The following is a 22082-nucleotide window of genomic DNA, read 5'->3' as shown; positions in this document are numbered from 1 at the left end:
AGAAAATTAGTTTAAATTTTAGATACGGCATGAACACAATTAGTCAGACTGTAAGCACTGTCTTATTGTAATTGATAAAACCCACAATCAAGGAATAATTTCAATTTTCCGGCAATTTTCGGCAGCCTTAAATGTCCTCTTCATATTAACCGGCTCCGGTCCAGCAAAATCCGGCAAAAAGGAAAATAGATTGATATCCGGTCGTTTTCGGTCCAGTAGCCAAAACCCCAAACCAGTCGGTTCCTAGTCCAACTTCAAAATCAAAATATGAATTATCAATTAAGGATTACCAGTTTCTTGGGAATGGACAATTACAAGGAGGTGGATTGTGTGGAAGGAATAGATACTCACGGTGTCTTTATTGACTAAGCGCATTACAAGAGCCAACAACTTCAAGAGATTCCCTCCGAAATTCTCAGTCTACTCAGACCAATCAAACACCGCCATTTGTTCACGTGACAAATATTTAATTTTGTGCTTAGAATACTCATAGTCATGGGCATTCAACATGGTAGTGACGTATGGTTAAATCAGGGATAGCACACCAGGGAGCGTATTTACTATGAGATTAAAAATTTAGCTGAAGTGTGTACAATCAATTCCATATCATTAATAATTTTAGTTCCACAGATTCATAAACTACCTCTAATATAGATTTTGCTTTAAAACCTGTTAAATAGGCCCGCTGAAAATGGTTTCGCTATTCATTTCTGTTTGTTGGGCACCGTTTGAGTAACAATCTGGTCATTCAAACGATTACAGGCAATACCTTGGCCTTATCTACACTATATTTTAAACTTGACGAAATCCCCCCGACAACGGGGACAAATCCGAATACTTACAAAGTTGTCGTCATTGTCAAATAAAATCCATACTTTCTACAGTAAAGAGCTTAGAGCTAGATGATTAGAGATTAGAGAAATTTAACATAAATGAGAAATTTAACATAAATGATTTTTTAAATTTCCTCGAACAAAGCTTTCGACTAGCGGGTTTCTAGTACAATATGTTTCGGACAATCATCATTGCCATTCGAAAATTAACATCTCATAGATTATGTGTCGTTCTTACTTCATGATCACAAATAATCATCATCTATACTGCAGGAACCATTTATAATCATCTGCCTAAGATTCTTTCTGAGGCCTAAGTTCAGGAGCTGAATTTGTTGTTTGATTAAATCGGTGTTTGGTATCGTGCTAAGACCAATTACAAACTGTTCACGTGACATATTTGATGCTCACAATACCCAGGCGCTACAGTTACCTTGGTTTAGATCAGGGTTAGTAGTTAGTACGTACCAGGACGGGTATTTATTTTGTTTTGCTGTAAATAGGCTTTATGATATAATTTCGCCTGTAACTTCTGTTTGCTCGTTGACGTAACAAATTGGCCATTACATATTTATTCGTTGAAAACAATTGTTTAAACGATTGTTAGCAATACAATTATCAGCTTCTCATAAACTATTCGAGGTCCATTATTCATAATGACCAGACCGTTTAGTGATTGATTATCAACAATAAAATATGTAATTAATAAAATATGTTTAATAAATTGTGTTTATAATTATAATGGTACATTGTTATTATATTTATATTTTAGGCTGTAACCTTATTGGTCCAATGGAATAAACCTAGCATGCCTTGGTTGCAGCATCGCTTCACTTATAGATGCATATGGGGCCCGATGTAATTGCTATGACCAGTTTACTGGTCAACTGGTGTTTCGGTGTCCCTAATTTTGTTTACACTCGGTAACTCGTCAGAGCATGTAAGGTCATTCGGCGAATTTTCTTTGAAATAAAATTATGTAATTGTGTAACAATTTAATGTTTATTAATTAACCTGACAGTGACTGTATTTTCTTCTGCTCTTTTATTTTTCCTAAGCCCATTTTGTTTTTGGAAATTGCCAATAAAATGTTTACGTTACATTTAATTCAAGGATTGAATTAGCTAAATTCTAAAGATCTCGACTTAGGTGGAACAAGAATGGATGTTAAACTTTCGATCGCACTACTAATCGTCTTAGTTCAGGGCATCTTCTGTCAAGGTAAGACGTTTTAAATTGAATCTGTAAAATGTACCTAATCTTTCATTTGTGCACAGCTAAGGCGTGCACAAATTTAACAAATCTAGTCGCGCACAATTTTAAACGTGCAAGTTCGTATGTTTAGTGCTTCTATGAGTACAATTGTTATTGCCTTTATTAAATGCAGCGGATTGCAGAATAATACATGAATTGATGTTACCATTTGCATTGTTAACTATTCATGCAACACTCAGTGGTATGTTACTTCACTCTATCAGGTGAGTTCGAGATAAAGTGGAGATCTGACGGGAGATGTGGTACTCACTATCCTCTACCTGATGGCAGTCCTGCTGAGTGTGATCCTGATGGGGACATCCCGTGTTGTGACCACACTGGAATGAGTGGAAAGTGTGGTAATACAACCAAAGAATGTTCTTATCCGGGCAGTGTTGATTACAGGATTGTGGATGAATTGAGAAAATCAAGAAAATATTGTACAGTTACGATGGTAGGGGGCTTCCTCAAAAATGCATGTTTTGATGAAAAGAAGAAAAAATACTACTTCAAGTGTACCCACTCTGATGTGTACTTTAACCAGACCTGGAAGGGTCATTTCGAGGGCGTTACTGCAGTTTGTGAGAACGATCCCCACGTGTATCAGGCGTGTGGGTTTAATACACAAATAACAAACACAGATGTGCTGTGTGGAGGCTTATTTTGCAACAGGAAGTACATCAAATGTGATAAGAACTGTAGTGTAGATAATTATTGCCCTGTATCACAAATCAATAAAACGCCTGACCCACAAGAGTACCCTGCTGCTAATTATGCTACTACTGCTTATTATGCTACTACTACTCCTAGAAAGTACTCAACAACAGAGCTCTGTGATGATAAATGTGACGACACTCATAGTCATAATTGTATAGATGAAAGTGACTGTAACGGGTATAAATACGGAATTAACTGTACGTATTTATACCCGTATACGGAAAACAATTCTCTTTCTGTATACCGGATATGTGACGGATACAAGGACTGTAAAGAAGAAGAGGATGAACAGGACTGTAACGTTACTGAAAATACCCCCCACTCTTGTACACATTACCACAGTAAAGTGCGGTATAGCAAGACTAACACAGTACCAATATTCAACTATACTAGATGCTCTGCATTTGATATAACGAGTATATATCATTATAAGAGAATATATCCGTACTGTTTGAACTATTCAGATCAAACTAACTGTTCTGATATAGAGCGAGTAGGGGGGTATTGTGATATTAATGGGTATAACTCTAGTGTTTCTAAGTACGTGTTGTGTTATGATTATGATGAGCGTTTAGGATCAGCAGTAAAGATATGTGACGATGACCTTCAAAACAACTGTTTATCACCATCTACTTCCACTGATTGTAGAGTACACAAACACAGGATGTGTGACGGAGTGTGGGATTGTACTGATGGAAGTGACGAACTTCATGACATGTGTGAATACATGACGAAGGAATTTCAATGTTTACGAAGGTTTAGCTTTAAAATAAGTATGAAGGTCGGAATACCAGTTACTTGGATAATGGACAAAGTGGTGGATTGTATGGATGGAATGGATGAACAGGTTGAAATTGAGGACTCACGTTTCTGCGGCAACAAAACTGACAAAGCATATCGTTTAAAACAAAGTAATGAAACTTGCAAGAACGTATATCTGTGCCCGAAAGGTGATGAACCATACGTTCAATTAGAACAACTTTGCGACGGATTGGAGTCGTGTGGTGACGGTGCAGAGAATGAGGTTTGTAGGATCGCTAGAGATTTCCCACCTATCAATGATACAACTCTATATCAAGGATCAAGGCGAGATATATGCGATGACTCTAACTGTGAAGTGAAAGAATTCATACAACCCTGGATTGGAGATGTATTCGGAATAACAAAGTTTGAGTTAATTGTTCCGACCTCTAAGGTTAATTGTAGCTATTTGTTTGGTGAATATTATCTGTTTCTCAGTTGCATGGATCTATGTCTAGATGCTTCATGTCCTCTAAATAAAAACAGATCATTGTTATACGATTCATGCCCTGGACAATATCCTGACCGAATCTATACACTTGCTAACAACTCTTTTCTAACGTTTGTTGAAAAGTCAAAGAAAGGCCAATATCACCAGGACTATTTTCAATGCAACAACAGTAGATGTGTGGAATACAAGAAAGTATGTGATCTCAAAGATGACTGTGGGGACATGAGTGACGAGTTGAACTGTGCAAATCACATGATTTGTGAAGACACTTTAAACTCAACTAAACATCAGTTCATTTCGTTATCGCAGAGATGTGACGGCATATACGATTGCTTTGACCTCTCAGATGAATGCAATGTCATTTGTGGGAAAAGGATACTCGAAAACTTGACACTACAGATATTATCCTGGATTATGGGGGTGCTAGCATCGATATTAAACTCGTACACCGTATTCAGTGGACTAAAAACTATAAAGCATAGTAGGAATGAATTTATTTTAGCTAACAAGGCCTTCATTAGTCTAATAGGAGCAGGGGATCTTGTTATCGGACTATATTTAGTTCTTCTGTCTTTCTATGATAGTTTTATATATGGAACTGAGTTCTGCAGACATCAAGCCGAATGGTTAACCGGAACAACATGCTCCATATTGGGGGTCATCAGCACAGTTGGATCACAAGTCTCCCTTTTTGCTATGACAGCCTTGAGTGTCATCCGAATGTTCTGGCTCACTTTCAAGAGTATTCCAGGCCCTGCAAACAGAAGCTCTGCTGTCAAGCTCACTTTCCTAGCTACGGGAATCATCACCGCATCCCTTGCTATAGCTTTTATACCTTTGATATCTTCATTGGAGGAATACTTTGTACAAGGAATGTTTTATGATCCCATCTACAAATTGTTCATAGGCTTCCCCAACAAGGAGAAACATATTAAGGTTCTTCAAGCTTACTACAATACCACAAACATCACCATGGATTTGACATGGAAAGAAATCAGTGAAAAAGTGGACGGTATATTCACTCAGCATGAGCCATATGAACTTTTGAGTAGACGTCCAGTCCATTTCTACGGCAACGATGGAGTTTGCTTATACAAGTACTTTGTACGGAGTGACGATGCAAGAAGAATCAGACAATCAGTAGAAAGTGGAGTTAACATAACTGATCATAAAGGAGATCTTGCAGTTTGGCTGATGCTTGCTATGAACTTAGTCTGTATCATCATCATCACTTCTTGCTACTTATTCATCAATATCCAAACCAGAATAGCTTCACGGAGGTCAGGACAGGATCAAAACCAAGCTGGAGTAAGGGCAAACAGGGCTATACAGAACAAAATTGCTATCATAGTTGCTACTGACTTCCTATGTTGGGTTCCCTTTATTATAATAAGTGGTATGCACAATATGAATTTAATTGATGCGACTAATTGGTACGTTTCTTTTGCCATGATAGTTCTTCCCCTTAACTCTGTTATAAATCCACTGATCTACGACAGGAAACTAACAGAGTTCCTCGGAAGAAAGTTGGTGGAAACGAAATTAATTATCAGACTACGTGTATCCATGGTTACCGAACTCATTCCAACAAGGATCGGAGGCGTACAGAGTGGGAACAATATGGTAGATGTCATACAATTGGAACCTTCAAGAGAACAGGAGGTTCGAGAACTTACAAATCAAACACTAGCTTAAACAGCGAATCTATGAATTTATCTGAGAAGAATGAAGGAATTATCAATGGAAAGGATCAGTCCATAATAACAACAAACTTTTCCTATATTATTATTTTACTAAACTCTTATTCGAGTTATGAGATGAAAACTTTTATTTATGTCATTGAGAGACCCTAGATCTTTTTTACATCTTTTAACACTCTGTACTCTTATTCTTATCGTATCTAGACCTTTTTTTCTTTCTTAGCCAGTTTTTCGGTTCTGTTCATTGATTGCTTATTAAGTGTCAAAACAATGTGGTACAGTTATCGATATCCAAACCAGGATTTCTTGGCGTTTTTTGATGTGACTAAGCTCTTCTGCTTATCTGTTATCAACCCACTGATTTACGAAAAAATGTCAACAGAGTTCCTAGACAGAGAGTTAGGGGGAAGTAAAAAGACTCATCAGGCTCAGTACCTCCACAGCTGTGTCTTCGATCGCAAGATTCATTCAGACAAGGAGTGAAGACATACAGAGTGGTGAGTACTAACTAGATGTCATGCAAATGGAACCACCAAGAGGATCGGGAACTCAATAAAAAAGAAAGCAAAAAATAATAGATGTTGATATTAAGACCATTCAACGTAAAAACTCACGTTACAAAGTGACTGTTAAACAAAGCTAAAGGCTTACAATTTGTATAGATAGTTTAGATAGCAGCCTCTCCATGCAACTATAACTGCTGTTGTGACTTATTAGAAACTTACAAATATGTTGTCTGCCTCTGTCTTAAGAGGTTTGGTAGCATCAGGTTGTGTAGCTTTCTTTCCCCTTACAAAGTCAACATCATCCGAGAGGATGGCAATCTTTCTCTTTTTTGGCTTGGTATCTACTACCTCCTCATTGTTGGTCTCCATAGCTTCTCCAGGAGCAGATTCTGCCTTCTTTTTCTTGGTGCTACTTTCTTTAACCATCCTACTTTAAATATCAAGGGTTAGTCAGAAAAATTATTACAGAGAATCAAGAATGTAAGCTTATTTCACATTTTTATTTTTGTTATTAAATAGCTAATAGCTAATAATTTAACTTATTATTAACAGGCCCCTTTAAGTGGGCAATAACATACGCTTTATAAATTATATAAACAAATTTGAGTCTATTTTTCCGATTCTGCTAATTGTCTCTTTATATCTGTTTCGGTCTTTCATTGTGGGAGTTCCCAAATTTGTTGGTTGAGAATGCTCAACATGACATATGCTCACATTTTTAATCATTAACGGAATACTCTCAACACTGGTGCCGAAATAAATCTTGCAAATGTTTGCACTGTTTTAGTGTAGACTTTTTGTCACACAAGATTGCAACCTATAGTAACAACTATAAACAGACCCCTAATGTCTGCTAACAATTTTTCTTCTAGTCCTAATGTGAGCCATGCCTCTAATAACTGAACTAACGTTTCGGTGTGCAAAAGCTTCCAGGCATTAGTTACCTGTCCTTCCAAAACCAAACTAGCAGTCAAAGACAAAAAGTCATACATCAAATGGGCATTATATTTTATGAATTGTTTTACATCTTTTCATTCTGTAAAATGTGCTAAAATTAAATTTCTTGTTTCATTGAAACTTCTTGCGTTCTGATAGTGTAAAATTTTATTGGTTTTCTCCCTATATTTCATTACAACGTTTTATTGCTTCATCATAGACATTTCATTATAATTTTAATGCTTTTACATAAATTTATTATCATTTTGAAATTTGAACACAATTTCAACTCAATACGGAAGGAGAGGTAATATAAAAAAACACGTTTAACTTCTGACTAATTTGCACAGAATGGCCTTTGATCTCGAGACGAATGTGTCTTACAGCCGACTAAGGTGACTTACTGTCATCATGAGTACTTTCCTACAAATTTATCCCTAAATCGTTGAGAATTTTCTGGAATGACCTACAGACCAGTCACTTGCACTGTATGATTTTCATTTACAAGCCTTGGCCTTAAATTGTGGAATGTAATGCCATTGGTCTACCATGAGTATTTCAAATCTCAGCTCTCCAATTCATGTGATAGGAAAACAAATTTTACGAAAACAAATTTAAATTTTAGTATTTATTAATAACAATCAAAACATATCATATCATATAAAAATAAAGCCACGCGTTGGTTGGCTGCCTCAGTAAGGTGAATAATTAGAGCTTGAAGGTGTGCCGCGCATTAACAAAACAACATGCGGCGATCACATGATCACGAGGACCTGCGAGCGCCAAATTTAATTTAAAGTTTTTAAGAAACATGACTTACGAGTTAATCATGCTATTGAATTATAGGAGTGCAGATTGTCAGGTATTTCATTCATTCATACTTAGTCGGTTTAAAGCTGTATATTTAGAACTCACTATTGTTGAAACTATGAAAGCAGAACATAGATAATGGACAATGTACCGACGACAATACCAAGGTCCCGAGTGCAGCATTGACTTTTCCGGATCCGTTTTTACCGATACACCGCCTGTCCAGGCTAAAAGCTGTTGATCTAGGTGGTCACATACATAGCTGACGTTTGACAAGTGAAGAGGTCGTTAGGACTGTGTAATGTGCGAAGGCACATTAAACGAAACCTTTGTCTCAAAAAAACAAAAAAGAACTGTGGAGTCAGAGTTTTTCATAAATCAATATCCACTTAAATTTCAGCCAATGAAGACGCTTGTCGCTTAGATTATAAAAACAGACATCAGATCGACCGTCAACAACAAAAAAAAAAAAAAAAAAAAAAAAGGGGGGACCCCCAACCCATGTAGCTGAGAAAACTCACAGCAAGTAGACCAAAGTGGCTCTTGCTTGTGAAAGGTGCGTCAACTACCCGCCGAAGCGGTGGGTTGGGAGTCCCCCCTGGGATCATTTCGTCCGTAAAATTATATACAACATAAAATAGTACAGTAAAATATCAAAATTTACATAAACAAATCTAGGAGACCTCAAAGCTCGTCTTCTGGGGGATGAGGTTGAAGGAGATGTCATGCAGTTCAAGATGCTGGGCCGTTGATCTTCCTCTGATTCCTCTTAGTGCAATGAGTGTACTTCTTAACAGATCAAATCTGAATCGTGTTCTGATATGATTTTTGACTTGGCTCTTGGCTTCTTTTTTATGGTCAGCTATCATCTCAGAGACACGATCTACAAATACAGTGCATAACGGTCCCATACCTCCAGAGGTTGTGAAGACTAGAGGGACAAAGGATCCTTTCTATGACCGTCAACATAACACAAGTTTAACACAGTGACAGAAAGAGAACTTTAACCACTTTCGTGAGATAAGCAGAGTCACTGTGAAATGAATTGCAGGAGAAACAACCTACAACTGAAAAAAATAGATGTTAGATTCAACCGGAAGCGCTTGATTCTGCATCGATTTTACATAGCTTCAAAAATAGAGGTTTAATTTTAATGGTAGCGCTCGATTCAACATCGATTTTATATAGCTTCAAAAATTATCGCGCATGCCATATCACGCGCGTCGTCAATTCAACAATCAACTTAACGGGTGATACTCATAAAATATCTGTCGAGGAGTCCAACTCGGCGCGCATCCTGATAGGTTGTAAACCTACAACAATTAACCAGTGATTGTGGGTAGGTAATCAACAATGGTACCCACTTTTATTATTTATCAGTTCGTAAATCTATTTTGTTGATTTAATGACATAAAGTTAAAAGAATCTAAATCAAATCAAATCAATTGTATGTTAAACATAGGACGCGAAATTTGTAATTATGATTTTTCAATATTAGGTGGCGCGCAGCATAACCACAATTTTTTGCAAGTAATTTCATTTTTAACGGGTGATACTCGTAAAATATTTGTTCCATATATCAGCAATCAGGACCGTCGACGATTCCAACTCAGCGCGCGTCCTGGTAGGTTGTAAACCTACAATTTCATTTAAATAAATTATCAATATGTAATATGTATAATCAAATTAACGGGTGCAGGGTGATACTCGAAAAATATTTGTTTCGAATATTTATATATTAGCAATTAGACCTTGTATCACGTCGTGACCCCATTTTCGTTCACCTAACCATTTGCTTTCGCGCCGCTGCGCTTGTTTCGTACCGTGAAGCGGGCGCACGCTACTGCAAGCGCAAGGGCTTTGGATAAGGCAACCATTGTCGTTTCACTAATCATTTTTACGATACATGATACAGGGGAGCCGCGCACGAGTGCGCGGCGGGTCATACAACATATGAAAAATGAGACCGTTGACGAGTCCAACTTGGCGCGCGTCTTTGCGTAGGTTATACAATTAATTTTTAACAATACAAATGCTATATTTGTAAAATTGAGAATATATGTTCCAAATATTGAGACTGTCGACAAATTCAAATTGGCCCGCGTTTTGGTAAAATAAAACATAAAAATTTAAAAATTATACACAAATATTTGTTTATTCAAAGCATTTATTATTGTTTCGAAATACCTTTAAACTTAAATGTTAAAAATATTGAAACATGCACAATAAATTAAACATTATTGAATTTGCAAAATTTAATTATCTGTCTTAGTTTGAATTTTTGAAAAGTTAACTGTTTAGATCTACCATTAGTTTTTGTATAATTAATGTTAAGGAATCAAGTTTTACTTGACTGTTATGAGTGTTACGTGACGATTTTAACCCGTTCTCTTGGTAGCACTGATTGACTTTTCGAAACCTTAACTCTCTTGTCATACGTTGTTTGACCCGCCGCGCACAAATGCGCGGCTCCCCTGTATCGTTGAAACGACCGTCGCGTGGGGGTCACGATGTGATACAATATCTTTCTAATCTGATCCCAACCCTAATCCTATAATTCGGAATCAGCGTCCGAAAATACTTCGATTCAAGTTGGTTCCGACTGTTGTTTTATCCAGAGCCTTAGCGCTTGTGAAACAAAAAACTAAATTAAAATTTATGGCGCGCTGCGTATATTTGATCATTGTACAAATCGAGCGCTATATACCTACGGCGTCTCAGCATTTGTCAATGTAACTGTATAGTGTCAGTTGTAGGAATATGTCGTTGTACAGTTAAATTAAAACCTACGCGATATTGATCATATTATATGTGTCCGAACATTTGCAGCAGTTAGCAGCAGTGAGCAGCAGTTTCTTTACACTTTAGTCTCCCTGTGGGGGGCACATTACTGGTAGGTAAGTAAAATACAATTTTATACAAGTAAAATAGGACTGTCTCTGCTAGGTCAAAGCCACACAGATTTACCAGAAACCCTCCAAATCCTCTAAAAGTAAAGTAAAGTAAAGTAAAAGTAAACTAAAGCCAAAGACCATGTAGCACACCTGGAAAGAAGACTCCAACTATGGAAAGATGGCGAAATAGAGAAGCTCGCTAGGGAATGTAAATCAATACAAGATCGCCTACTCAAATCTAAGTACAGCCCAGGACATCACAACAAAGTCTTTACACGACTCATGTTACTAGGAAAAGTCTCCGCAGCCTTAAGATGGAATGGGAGCCAGAGAAGTAAACTCCTGGACACAAGCCCTACTGTCATACAGGAACTCATACAGAAACACCCTGAAAGCAGCCCATCACTCGAATCTAGTCTAATGAAGGGACCCATTGAAGAAGTAGACAACGTCATATTTGATTCCATTGATTCCAGCAGAATTGAAAAGGTTGCAAGAGACCTCAGCGGATCTGGTGGGCCCTCAGGAACTGATGCAGAGACATGGCAGCATATTCTCTGCTCTAAGCAGTTTAAGAAAAAGCCTGAACTTCTAAAAGAAGCAGTTGCAGTTTTGGCCAGAAAGCTGTGTTGCCAAAAGATACAGCCCGACCACCTGAAAACATACATAGCAGGTCGCCTCATCCCCCTTGATAAAGACCCAGGGGTTAGACCCATTGGGATTGGTGAAGTCCTTAGAAGAATAGTCGGAAAAGCAGTGATGACCACATTGAAACAGGACATTATCATGAACACAGCACCCATGCAACTGTGTGGCGGCTTACAAGGAGGAGTGGAAGCGGCCATTCATGCAGTCAGAAAGATCTTTGAAGAAGAATCCACAGAAGCGATCCTGCTTGTTGATGCTGAAAACGCCTTCAATGCATTAAATCGCAACACAGCCCTTAGGAATCTTCGATACACCTGTCCAGAGCTGTTCACTTACATCCTAAATACATACAGACAAGAAGGTAACCTATTCATTGCCAACAGTGATGACCTCTTACAATCTCAGGAAGGAACAACACAGGGAGATACCTGTGCACTCGGATGGTATGCACTGAGCCTAATGCCTCTGCTCAGAGAAGTCCAGGTTAAACAGACTGAACCTGAAACAGAACTAGAATCAGACAGGGAACCCAACACTTATCCCAAACAAGTTTGGTATGCTGACGACTCTGCAGCAGGGGGTAAACTTGATCAACTCACGAAATGGTGGGAGGACCTTAAAGATCATGGTCCCATGTATGGGTATTACCCTAAACCCAGCAAGACATGGTTGATAGTGAAACCAGAGCATGCAACCAAAGCTAAGGAACTCTTTCCAGATGTTCAGATCACTACCAAAGGCCACCGTTATCTTGGGTCATATATCGGATCAGATGAAGGGCTAAAAGAGTTCATACTTAAGGAGACCGAAAGTTGGAAAGCGGACATTCTTGGACTCGTCGAAATAGCTGCAAACGAACCCCAGCTAGCCTACTCCGCTTTCATCTATGGAACCTCCAAAAGATGGAACTTTGTTTGCCGTACAACCCCAGGGATTTCCGACCATCTGAAACTCTTGGAATATTGTGTCAAGGAAGACTTTATACCAGCCATTATGGGCAAAAGTTTTGTGCCTGATCAAATCAGAAAAATAGCTTCACTTCCCTCAAGAATGGGCGGGCTGAGCGTTCCAGACTGTACATCAACAGCAGAGATGGAGTACACTAACTCAGTAAATGCTACAAAACAGCTCACAGAAGCAGTTTTTCAACAGCTTACTACTTTCCAACTAAACGAAGAACTGCAGCATGATATCATAAATGAAGTAAAGAAGCGTAAGGAAGAGCTTTACAAACACCAACGTGAAACTATTATGAATGAGGTATCCCCATCAACACAAAGGCAATTAGAACTCCTTAGTGAAAAAGGAGCATCCATTTGGTTATCTACACTCCCTCTAAAAGCATGTGGGTACGTCCTTAACAAACAGGAATTCTTTGATGCCCTCTCACTCAGATATAACCTTACACTGTCTACAGCTAACAGAAGTCCCCTATGTGTATGTGGAAAACAAAATCATATCAACCATACTCTAACCTGCAAAATCGGAGGCTACGTTTCACTTAGACACAATTCACTAAGAGACACAATAGCTGAACTCCTAACCACTGTTTGCAAAGACGTTGAAACAGAACCCCAGCTTCTCTCCGTTCCTCACACACTTGAACTATCTAATGGAACAAATAGACAGGATGGTGCAAGACTGGACATCAGTGCGAGATCGTTTTGGTCGCCGCTGGACAGGGCATTCACAGATGTAAGGGTACTTCACCCTCAAGCCCAGTCCAACAGTGACAAGAGCATCTCACAGATGTACCAATCTCACGAGAAAAACAAAAAACGTGAGTACAATGACAGAGTCCTAAATGTTGAAAAGGCTTCCTTCACGCCACTGGTGTTCAGTACTACAGGAGGAATGGCAACCGAGGCTTCACAGTTCCTAAAACATCTCGCTGAAAAGATCAGCCTAAAGAAAGGCCAACGGTATTGTGATGTGATGTCATTTGTCAGACGCAGACTGCGTTTTGATCTACTCAGAACCTGTATAATCTCTATCAGGGGGTACAGAGGTACCAGAACCCTTCCACCCACGGCAATAAGTGATTTGGACCTTAACCTGATCAACACTCTTCAACCCTAAAAGGTCATGGAGTGCTTGTTGGATGGTGGTCTAAACTGCTTTTTGTTGTGATGTGATTTAGTGGATTTTACATATATTATTACAAAGGGTTTTATTTTACCTCAGTTTTTAAATTTGTACCATTTTTACAGAATTTTTATAATTATAATTATTTTTATATAGGGTCATTGCTATATTATGTGTATATTGTTTGAATAATTCCGATTTACCACAAATGAGATTGACTTCTTTGCCCACAGGGTCTTGCGCTATTGGAACAGTCTACCACCACTTGTGAAAGCTAGTGAGTCGGTTACTGGATTCACGAGTGGATTAGATGCCTTTCGGCTTCATGGATATCAGGCAAATAATCTTGGCCACTACTGGGAACTGTCATATGACATCTTTGATAGGATAGATGTGTCTGTGTTTAATAGGAATAGTTATGTATGTTATATGAAAGAGAATCCATTGGTAGCTAAGAGGAGGAAGGTTAATATCAAAGGTATTTAGTTGAATTTTAAAAAAGTTTGTTATTATATGGTTTCAAACGTAAAGTGTTCATTTTCTGTGAATTTATTTTAGAGATGCCCAGAGAGGCATTATTTATAATGTTATAATGTTATGTTATGACATACATGACAGAGGCCCTGTTACCCACAATGATAAACGAGGCAAGGACAGGTCCGGTAAACGTTAGTGCATTATGAATATATCGATAAAATGGCATTGTTCAAGGGAGATAGAGGAGGGGATCAAGAGCTTGTTAAATCGTAATCAGTAATAATTTGGTTTCAGTATCTTTTTATCTATGGTTGCTTTTAGCAGCATTCTGGATACAGGAGGACTATAGTGCAAAGAAACTGCTGCTCACTGCTGCTCACTGCTGCTAACTGCTGCTCACTGCTGCTAACTGCTGCTCACTGCTGCTGTTGCGTGCGCGCCCATAGCAGCAGTGAGCAGCAGTTTTCTTGGCACTATAGTCCTCCTGTGTGGACAGTTGTTCCGTCGATGCCTTGAAAGATAACGGACTATTAATGATTACTTGAGCACTTTCCTGATCATAACAATGGAATGTACTGTAAATGATCTCCATTTACGATTTAGAACATAAATTACACATATAGGAGAACGATTGTCATTGTTATCAAATTCGGTGGCTTGTGTTACTTCAACAATTCTGTGTAAATTTAGTTTCTTGTTGCCAAATCCCTTTACAGTACTGATTAAATTGTGTATTATAACAGGTGGCTTACGTTTATATCAAATAATTTAAATTTAAACTTCCAACAGATTTGATGAAATGATAATGTTATGTTTCATTTTGCTACTTTCTTTAACTTTTGTGGATGGAAAGAAGAAATCTGAATACACACAAAAAGGTAAGATCGAGGATTGGTATGATTGTTTAGTAAGTGTGGAAATGTGTTAGTAAGAGTTAAAACTATGCCTCTTGCCGTCATTGGAGTGTAAACAAGGTACAAACTTCTCAGACTGGGATAGAATAGCTAGAGAGTGGGAGAGGGAAGAGTTGGAGGAGGACGAAAGAGAAAGGAAAGAAGAAATAAAAAATCGGCCTGGTATACAGTTTGACCCTAATGATATTGGTGAGATGTTCGAAAACATATAATAGATTATTCCATTAAATTTTAATTGTAGGTTACTGTTCAAAATATTCTGAATCTCCATGGTGAATGGTGATGTTTAATTTCTGTGATCCCTAACAGAATTGTAGTCTATGGAATGCATAATGATGTAAAATGTGTTCTAAATCTCATTTTCAATTTTTATTTCCTGTCCAAGTTTTAAAACGGCACAGGATTGGCATAATATTTGTACACGCACTCTGGTTTTGTGTAAGCTTTTATTGTCAAAATTAGCCATTTGTATTTATTTGAATCAAACAAAAAGACATGTTAATTCATCAACGTCGAATGGCAATTATCTTTACTAATGACATTTCAGGAAAGATTGATCCAGAGCAGTTGTTGGCTCAGTCCAAGAAAGGTAAACCCACGATGGTTTTCTTTAACGTTAGAGAGGAATATTGCAAATCTGAGAAAGAGCTAGCCAAGATAACGACCAAGTTTGCTAGCTTGCTGCTTAATGGGAACATCCAAGTGCAGAATTACCCTGTTAGTTTATAAGAATTTTTGTTTTTCATGTTTTACATTTTTCTGCTTATCTTCCATTCTATTACAAGATATCTCTAATTCTACTAATCTACTCCTGAAAACTGACATTAGGATATTAGCTACCTATTTAAAGGCTAATCAAACAAAACGTTTTGTTACATAAGGCTTTATTTCAAGTTATCAGCTCATTTTATTTTTGTGAATTTGAAATATGAATTGAGATTATCTTAATGAATCGATATTAAATGCTAATGAAGCAATTCCTGACAGGTATCGGCGAAAAGAGCGATATTCATGGTGCAGGACGGTTCTCTATCGTTTGAAGTGAAGAACGTCCTTCTCAAGCAGAAGGAGGTGGAGAGTGTGTCAATAGATCAGCAGCATTGGGACGCTGACGGTGATGGTACTGCCACTTTCCCTGGTAAGTTGTGATATATGTCATGTTAATGGGATAAGCTGTTCACTGTTGTAATATAACATAATCCCTGTGATACAAGCTTTTGCAAAGGTGTTTAGTTTAGAACGTAGACCTTGTATTTATTGTAATATCCTCTATAACAATGGGGGAATCCTGTTTTAAAGTTAACAGGCTGCTGACACAGCAACCAAAACGATGCTTGATTAGTTTTTAAAATATTTGTGGGATGTTCTTACGGTAGCGACAAACTTAGATTGAGATAATAATATGTCTTTTAAATCATTAAATTGATATTATTTATTTTCAGGTCAAGATAAGCCGAAAGCAAAAAAAGAAGCTCCTGTTAAGAAGAAGGACGCTGATAATATGGCTGAAAAAGTAAAACCTGCACTGAAAAAAGATAAAAAGAGGAAAGAAGAAAAGACAAATACGATAAATTTGGAAGATGAGCTTTCTGACGAAGAATTTCATGATAAACATTTAAAGAAGTCTTTCCAGGAATCTAAAGCTCCAAAACCCATGACTGAGGATCCGAACAATAACGAGATTCCAGATCTAAATGATAATAATCAAGACTTTGCGTCAGATAACGACATTAAAATTGAATTATAGATGTTTTAAATCTGAAGGGATAGGCCATGTTATAATTTTATATTTCAGCTTTTAATTATGGTAAATTTTAGTTTGAATTATTATATAATGCTGTTTGGCTGCACTGACTTTATAAGTTCATACTTAGGCAGCCATTATTTAACCTTATATATCATGTATAAATAGTGACGTCAATTTCTTACACTGCGAATATTATTGTTGTCAAGACTACCCCAGGCTGTGAATAAGATATGCATAACATAACAACAGAGGGTTTAGCAAGATAGACATTTATTTCAGACACACGTTTTTGGGTTTATATAATAAGGGTAAAGGGCCATTCTGATTTGGCGAATAGGTGAAAATGGGATCGGATCCTCCATAACTTGATATGTTTGTCAGAGTAATCAGTAAGGATGAAATTTACATGATCTGCCTAACTTGAAATTTTAACAGCTCGTTATATCAGGTAGGTAAGAGTTATGGCTAAAAGAAAGAAATCCCTTTCCAGTTCAGACGACTCCTCATCCAGCAGTTCAGACTCATCCAGCAGCTCATCTGATTCTCCCCGACAGAGAAGAAACAAGTTAAAAGATCAAAACAAATCCAATCAGAAAAGTGAAAAACGGACAGTGAAATCAAAAAGTAAGGAAAAAGTTGCTCAGGATAAGAGAAGAAAATCTCCTCCTCGTCGCTCACCAGAGCGCAAAAGGAAACAATCTGATTCCGTCAAAATAACAACCCAAAAAAGCACCCATTCGGAGGATAGTAAAGTTGAAGCTAAAAAACGACACAAATCCCCAGAAAGATCCCATACTAAACGTCATAAATCCCCTGAAAGATCACACAGACAGAGATCCAAGAAGGAGAGATCCAAATCCCCAAAAGCAGATCAAAAGAAGAAGAACCTGTTTCCTATTGTCAGTAAAGGAGATGATGTAACTCTGGAGTTAGAATTAGGAAAGAAGAATATTACTGAGACAACACTTGTTTCTTATCCTAACCTGTAAGTTTTAACAAACTGTATGTTGAATGTGCTACATTAACTTTTATAGAAATAATGATGATTAACTGGATGTAAAAGAGCACGGTAAAATCGAGATTTCTTTTAATTGTTTTGTTAACTAACTATGTACAATGTTCAGGAACAAAAGTGTAACAGAGGACAGAACTAAGAACGATGATGATAGAAAGAGAAGACACTCACACACCTCCCCTGAAAGGTATAAGAAAAAGTTGCCAACAAATCAACTGTAGTTGAACCACTGCTTTAGGACTCCAGCGACCAGCTTGCATTTATAAGTAGGCCTAGAAAACATAGTTAGGTTTTCTAACTACAGACTTCTTTCAAATAAATATTCTATCCCTAGTTCAACTTGACTCGGTAACATCAAAGCCTTAGTTCAATTAACTTCTAGGGAAATATGTTCCCCGGTCCCTCAATAATCCAACTCAAATGATGATAAAAAATGTTATCGATTACACGTCATATCCCCCATTACACCTTTACCAAGTACAATTATAAATGAAACAGCCTATAAAAGGGCATCACATAACCTGTACTGGTTAATACTGTTTTATCTCCCGCAGGTTCAAGTCAATGAGCTCCACAATAACAGTGACCCACAACAACACCAATAACCCTGAAATCAGGGAGGCAGATAAGCGACCCCGGCGTAGTCCCGTACAGAGGAGTTTACGGGATAGAGTCGGCTGGGACCCCTTCCAGGGCACCAACTCTTCTAGCTTCGGGGATGTGAGTACCTTGCGTGGACTTGTGTTTACTTTGTGTAGATTACATTTTATTGAATGTAACCACTGCGAGGAATCGCTGACGTTTAGGAAAACAATTCGCTAGTATCTTGGAGTTGTGCCAAGACTTTACAATAATTGAGATTTATGTGGATTATACTCATGATATTTAAGTAAACTATCATTATGCTTTGTGTTGGTTATATCATATTGTTTAAAGCACATGACCCAATAGTGAGGTTAAAATGAAGTGGCACATTAGGCCAGTGTTAGGGTTTCTTGCATAATTTCAATTAGTTGCGATTGGACTCCTTTAATAAACCTAATCATGCTCGTTACCTTACCGGGGAGGGGGGCCGGGGGGGGGGGGGGGGGGGGGGGGGTCAACCCCCCTTACCCAACATCTCAATTATCTCACTCTACTTTATAATTAATTCTAAATTCTAACTCTATTCAGCACGATGACAGACAGCTAAATAGAGGGTATAACGACAGCTACACTCGTAAAGAATTTGGCCGGGGTAGAGCCCGGGGCGGAGGTGGTGGCGGTGGTGGACGAGGCTTTAGGAGCGACAATCGCCCACGAGGGGGAGGCGGTGGCGGTGGCGGCGGCGGTATGTGGTCTAATAATCGGAACTTTAGTCGGAACGATAGTCAAGAGAACACAGATAGATCAGGAATCAATGACAAGAAGTGGAAACGGGACATGTTTAGCGACGATTAATGATATTTATACTTTAAATCGTATCACGAGTATAAATTACTAGTTATGATTCACCCTGTTAATTGCATCATGCCGAGTGCCCTCAACTTTTAGCTAAGAAAAATTTTCTGTCATCAATATGACAGCGAAAGCGACCCGTTTTTATATTTACGATTTAAGATTTAAATGTTAACTGATTTACTGTGATAAGAATAACAAGCTTAGCTCTGTAACGATTGGTAAAATAGTTATGCAGGTCGCATCATGTAATCAAAGTTTTGTTGATTTTTATGTTCATTAATTAATGAAACAGCTTTATATAACTTCTTTAGCTGAACTTACATATTGTTACCTGTAAACAAAGTTCATTGCATATCATTGCTTTATTGGTTCAATAAGTATCGCTTGTAAATAAGTCAATTTTCCATAATTGTCATAAGCGTCGGTGGTTGAGTGGTACAATTCTCGCCTGCCACGCGGGAGGCCCGGGTTCGATTCCCGGCCGACGCATACTTTTGCCAAAATCTCATCAGCCACCACACTAGCCAGTATCGGGATAATGGCATCACATTTTCGGACCTCTAGGCTCTATCAGGACCCAACTTCAGCAGTTCTTTAACTTGTTCTCTTCTTATATTACTTACTGAGATTAGTAACTGATCCCTCCAATACGAACTAATGAAGAGATAAGGAAACGATTCTTTTGAGTGGACTGGAAACAAGATTTTTGAAAACGATAGCGGAGCTAGTCTAGTTATAAAAAAGTTATTTGTCTCACAGTTGGGGTTTTTGTTATTCAGAATTAATCAGTCTGTAGTTGTGACATACAACAGTTGGTGCAATTTGTTAACAACAAAATTAAATAGAAAAAGAAATGTTTATCTTGGAACCGCTAGGCCGATTATTTTTGGTGTTTGGTAATGCTCGTTTTGGGATTAGTCGTTTCTTCTACTCATCTGTGAAAAGTGAACGTTTGTCAATTGTGGACAGGACCTCTTTCACCTTCAGTGTCGAAGCTTCTCCGTGTGTGCGGTATGGAAGGCGCCAAATTCAAAGACATTTAAATAATGAAACTCAACTGGTTTTCGCGCATGTAGTTCATTTAAATCGGCGCGCCGGATCGATCGATCGCGCGATATCATATAATCATGAGTCGCGTTGTGCGGTTGTGTGTGCATGTGCCGTGATCTGAAAGCATATCATGCATTACCATCTACTTGGGACTTGTATTGTGCTATATCTAGTTTGTACATGACCAACTCACAGAAGAAGTTTTCATCTAAAGCTAAGAGTAGCAATATCAAATATGTATCACGACGGTGAACAACATAATGTGGCTCTGGAACATGGAAGTGGAAAGGGAATCCCTCTAAATTAAGGTCAGAAATTAAACATGATTCCCTCTGCTGACAACAACTGAACAACACCACTCAATAATTTACAATTGTCTAATTGGGAACGTAGTACCAAGTAACCACTAACCATGCCATCCTTGGTAACCACACCGACATTGTGCAATACATGTGCTTAATAACTGCAGTGTGCCTGTACCTCTGTCACGTGGTATACGGAAGCGGTCTACATTTGTGATGATTAAAGGGGTTTGGTTAACTTCAGTTCTTTTTCGTGCTTGCAAGTCCTGCATGATCGTTCCACAGAAACATTTAGCAGAAATTGTAATCGTGTAAATTCGTGACTTGTCTGGTTTTTTCCTTTGATAACATGTGCCGAATTTAAACAACATGGCTTAGCTTGTAACTGTGAAATGTTGCCCAGGATTTAAGACACCAGGTCCAACTGTTTTATAAATTGTGTTGTAGGTTTACAACCTACCAGGACGCGCGCCGAGTTGGACTCGGCGGTCCTCCAATATATGGAACAGATATTTTACGAGTATCACCCGTTAAAAATTGTGTCACTGTGAGTGATAAAGACGAAAACAAAACTCTTTCTTAGGGATACGTCATACGTACAGCTCAGAACGCAGGTTCCCCGCTTCCGAGCTCGCATTGCAATCAAAGTACAAAGGAAGCGTCGATGTGATCACGCCCCTCAGTAATTACGTAATTAATGTGATTTATGAATGCAGAATGACCCCTTAAGTCTTAACCCTCGACATATTTTATTGTTTTTGTAATCTATTGTATTTCTTAGCTCAGTAGCGAAAAGCTTCGTCGGCAACCGACACTCGTGATCATCAGCCCAGACCTTTGACAAGATGGGAAGAGATAATATCAGCGGAACAGAGGTATATGTGAGGAATCACAGGAAATGATCAAGCCCGGATCAAAATTACTAATAGCTGAGATAAGGAACACCCTCTATATTTTATGTTTTACTGTGGATTGCTCTGTAACTTGTTTGCTTAATTAAACTTATAATTTTTCAGCCAACCAAATTATAGTCTTGTTCCTCATCAGACCAATAAGAGACATACCTTATCGGACCTTATTTGGACGGACATTACTTGAACGCTGGAGGCCCTAGCGTTCATCTTAATGTCCGTTCAAATAAAGTCCGTTCAATTAATGTCCGTCCAAGTTAAAGTCCGTTGAAATTTTTTCAAAAATTTTTCCATTTCGAACTTTTTGTCCAGAATATGATCACAACTTTGAGAACTTGATTGTGCCGTAAGTTAAGGACGGAAAGGTTCTCCTTGGTCTGCCGGAGGCACAGACTATTCTACTAGTATATGATGTTTTCAAGGGTCACTTGGCGGAAAAAAGTCAACGAAATTATGGCACTCAACAATATAGTTCATGAACTAGTCCCCGCCAACATGACAAACTTGTTCCAGCCTCTAGATATTACGGTAAATCGTGTTTCCAAGGACATTGTCCGACGTTGTTATAGTTAATATTACTCAGGGGAGGTA

General features: G+C 38.1%; 4 protein-coding genes and 1 non-coding gene across 5 annotated transcripts in view; 4 read left to right on the top strand and 1 right to left on the bottom strand.

The window, feature by feature from the left end:
- The window catches only part of LOC134823353 (protein RRP5 homolog), a 125175-nt gene that overhangs the window by 61932 nt on the left and 41161 nt on the right, over positions 1–22082 (bottom strand). The window contains exon 2 of the mRNA XM_063834782.1: positions 6482–6692. Within this exon, the coding sequence (XP_063690852.1) occupies positions 6482–6688 (207 nt within the window). The 5' untranslated portion in view covers positions 6689–6692. The remainder of the gene's footprint in view (positions 1–6481; positions 6693–22082) is intronic.
- LOC134823553 (uncharacterized) lies at positions 1938–6054 on the top strand. The gene is made up of 2 exons (XM_063835075.1): positions 1938–2054; positions 2312–6054. The coding sequence occupies exons 1-2, from the start codon at positions 1994–1996 to the stop codon at positions 5749–5751; spliced, it is 3501 nt and encodes a 1166-aa protein (XP_063691145.1). The 5' UTR covers positions 1938–1993; the 3' UTR covers positions 5752–6054.
- On the top strand, positions 14906–16963 carry LOC134822968 (uncharacterized). The gene is made up of 5 exons (XM_063834257.1): positions 14906–14990; positions 15102–15215; positions 15574–15743; positions 16014–16164; positions 16469–16963. Exons 1-5 carry the CDS (start codon positions 14912–14914, stop codon positions 16771–16773), a joined length of 819 nt encoding a protein of 272 aa, XP_063690327.1. The 5' UTR covers positions 14906–14911; the 3' UTR covers positions 16774–16963.
- Positions 17221–19605, top strand: LOC134823355 (pre-mRNA-splicing factor CWC22 homolog). Its single transcript, XM_063834784.1, has 4 exons — positions 17221–17758; positions 17898–17975; positions 18343–18508; positions 18962–19605. The coding sequence occupies exons 1-4, from the start codon at positions 17235–17237 to the stop codon at positions 19226–19228; spliced, it is 1035 nt and encodes a 344-aa protein (XP_063690854.1). The 5' UTR covers positions 17221–17234; the 3' UTR covers positions 19229–19605.
- Trnag-gcc (transfer RNA glycine (anticodon GCC)) lies at positions 19647–19717 on the top strand. Its single transcript has one exon. It is a non-coding gene; the product is annotated as a tRNA-Gly (tRNA).

Source organism: Bolinopsis microptera, chromosome 11 (assembly GCF_026151205.1).
Source record: "Bolinopsis microptera isolate Bmic1 chromosome 11, MBARI_Bmic_1.0, whole genome shotgun sequence".
Classification (NCBI taxonomy): Eukaryota; Metazoa; Ctenophora; class Tentaculata; order Lobata; family Bolinopsidae; genus Bolinopsis; species Bolinopsis microptera.
The sequence above is the reverse complement of the archived record's forward strand: the minus strand, read 5'-3'. Positions and strand labels throughout refer to the sequence as shown.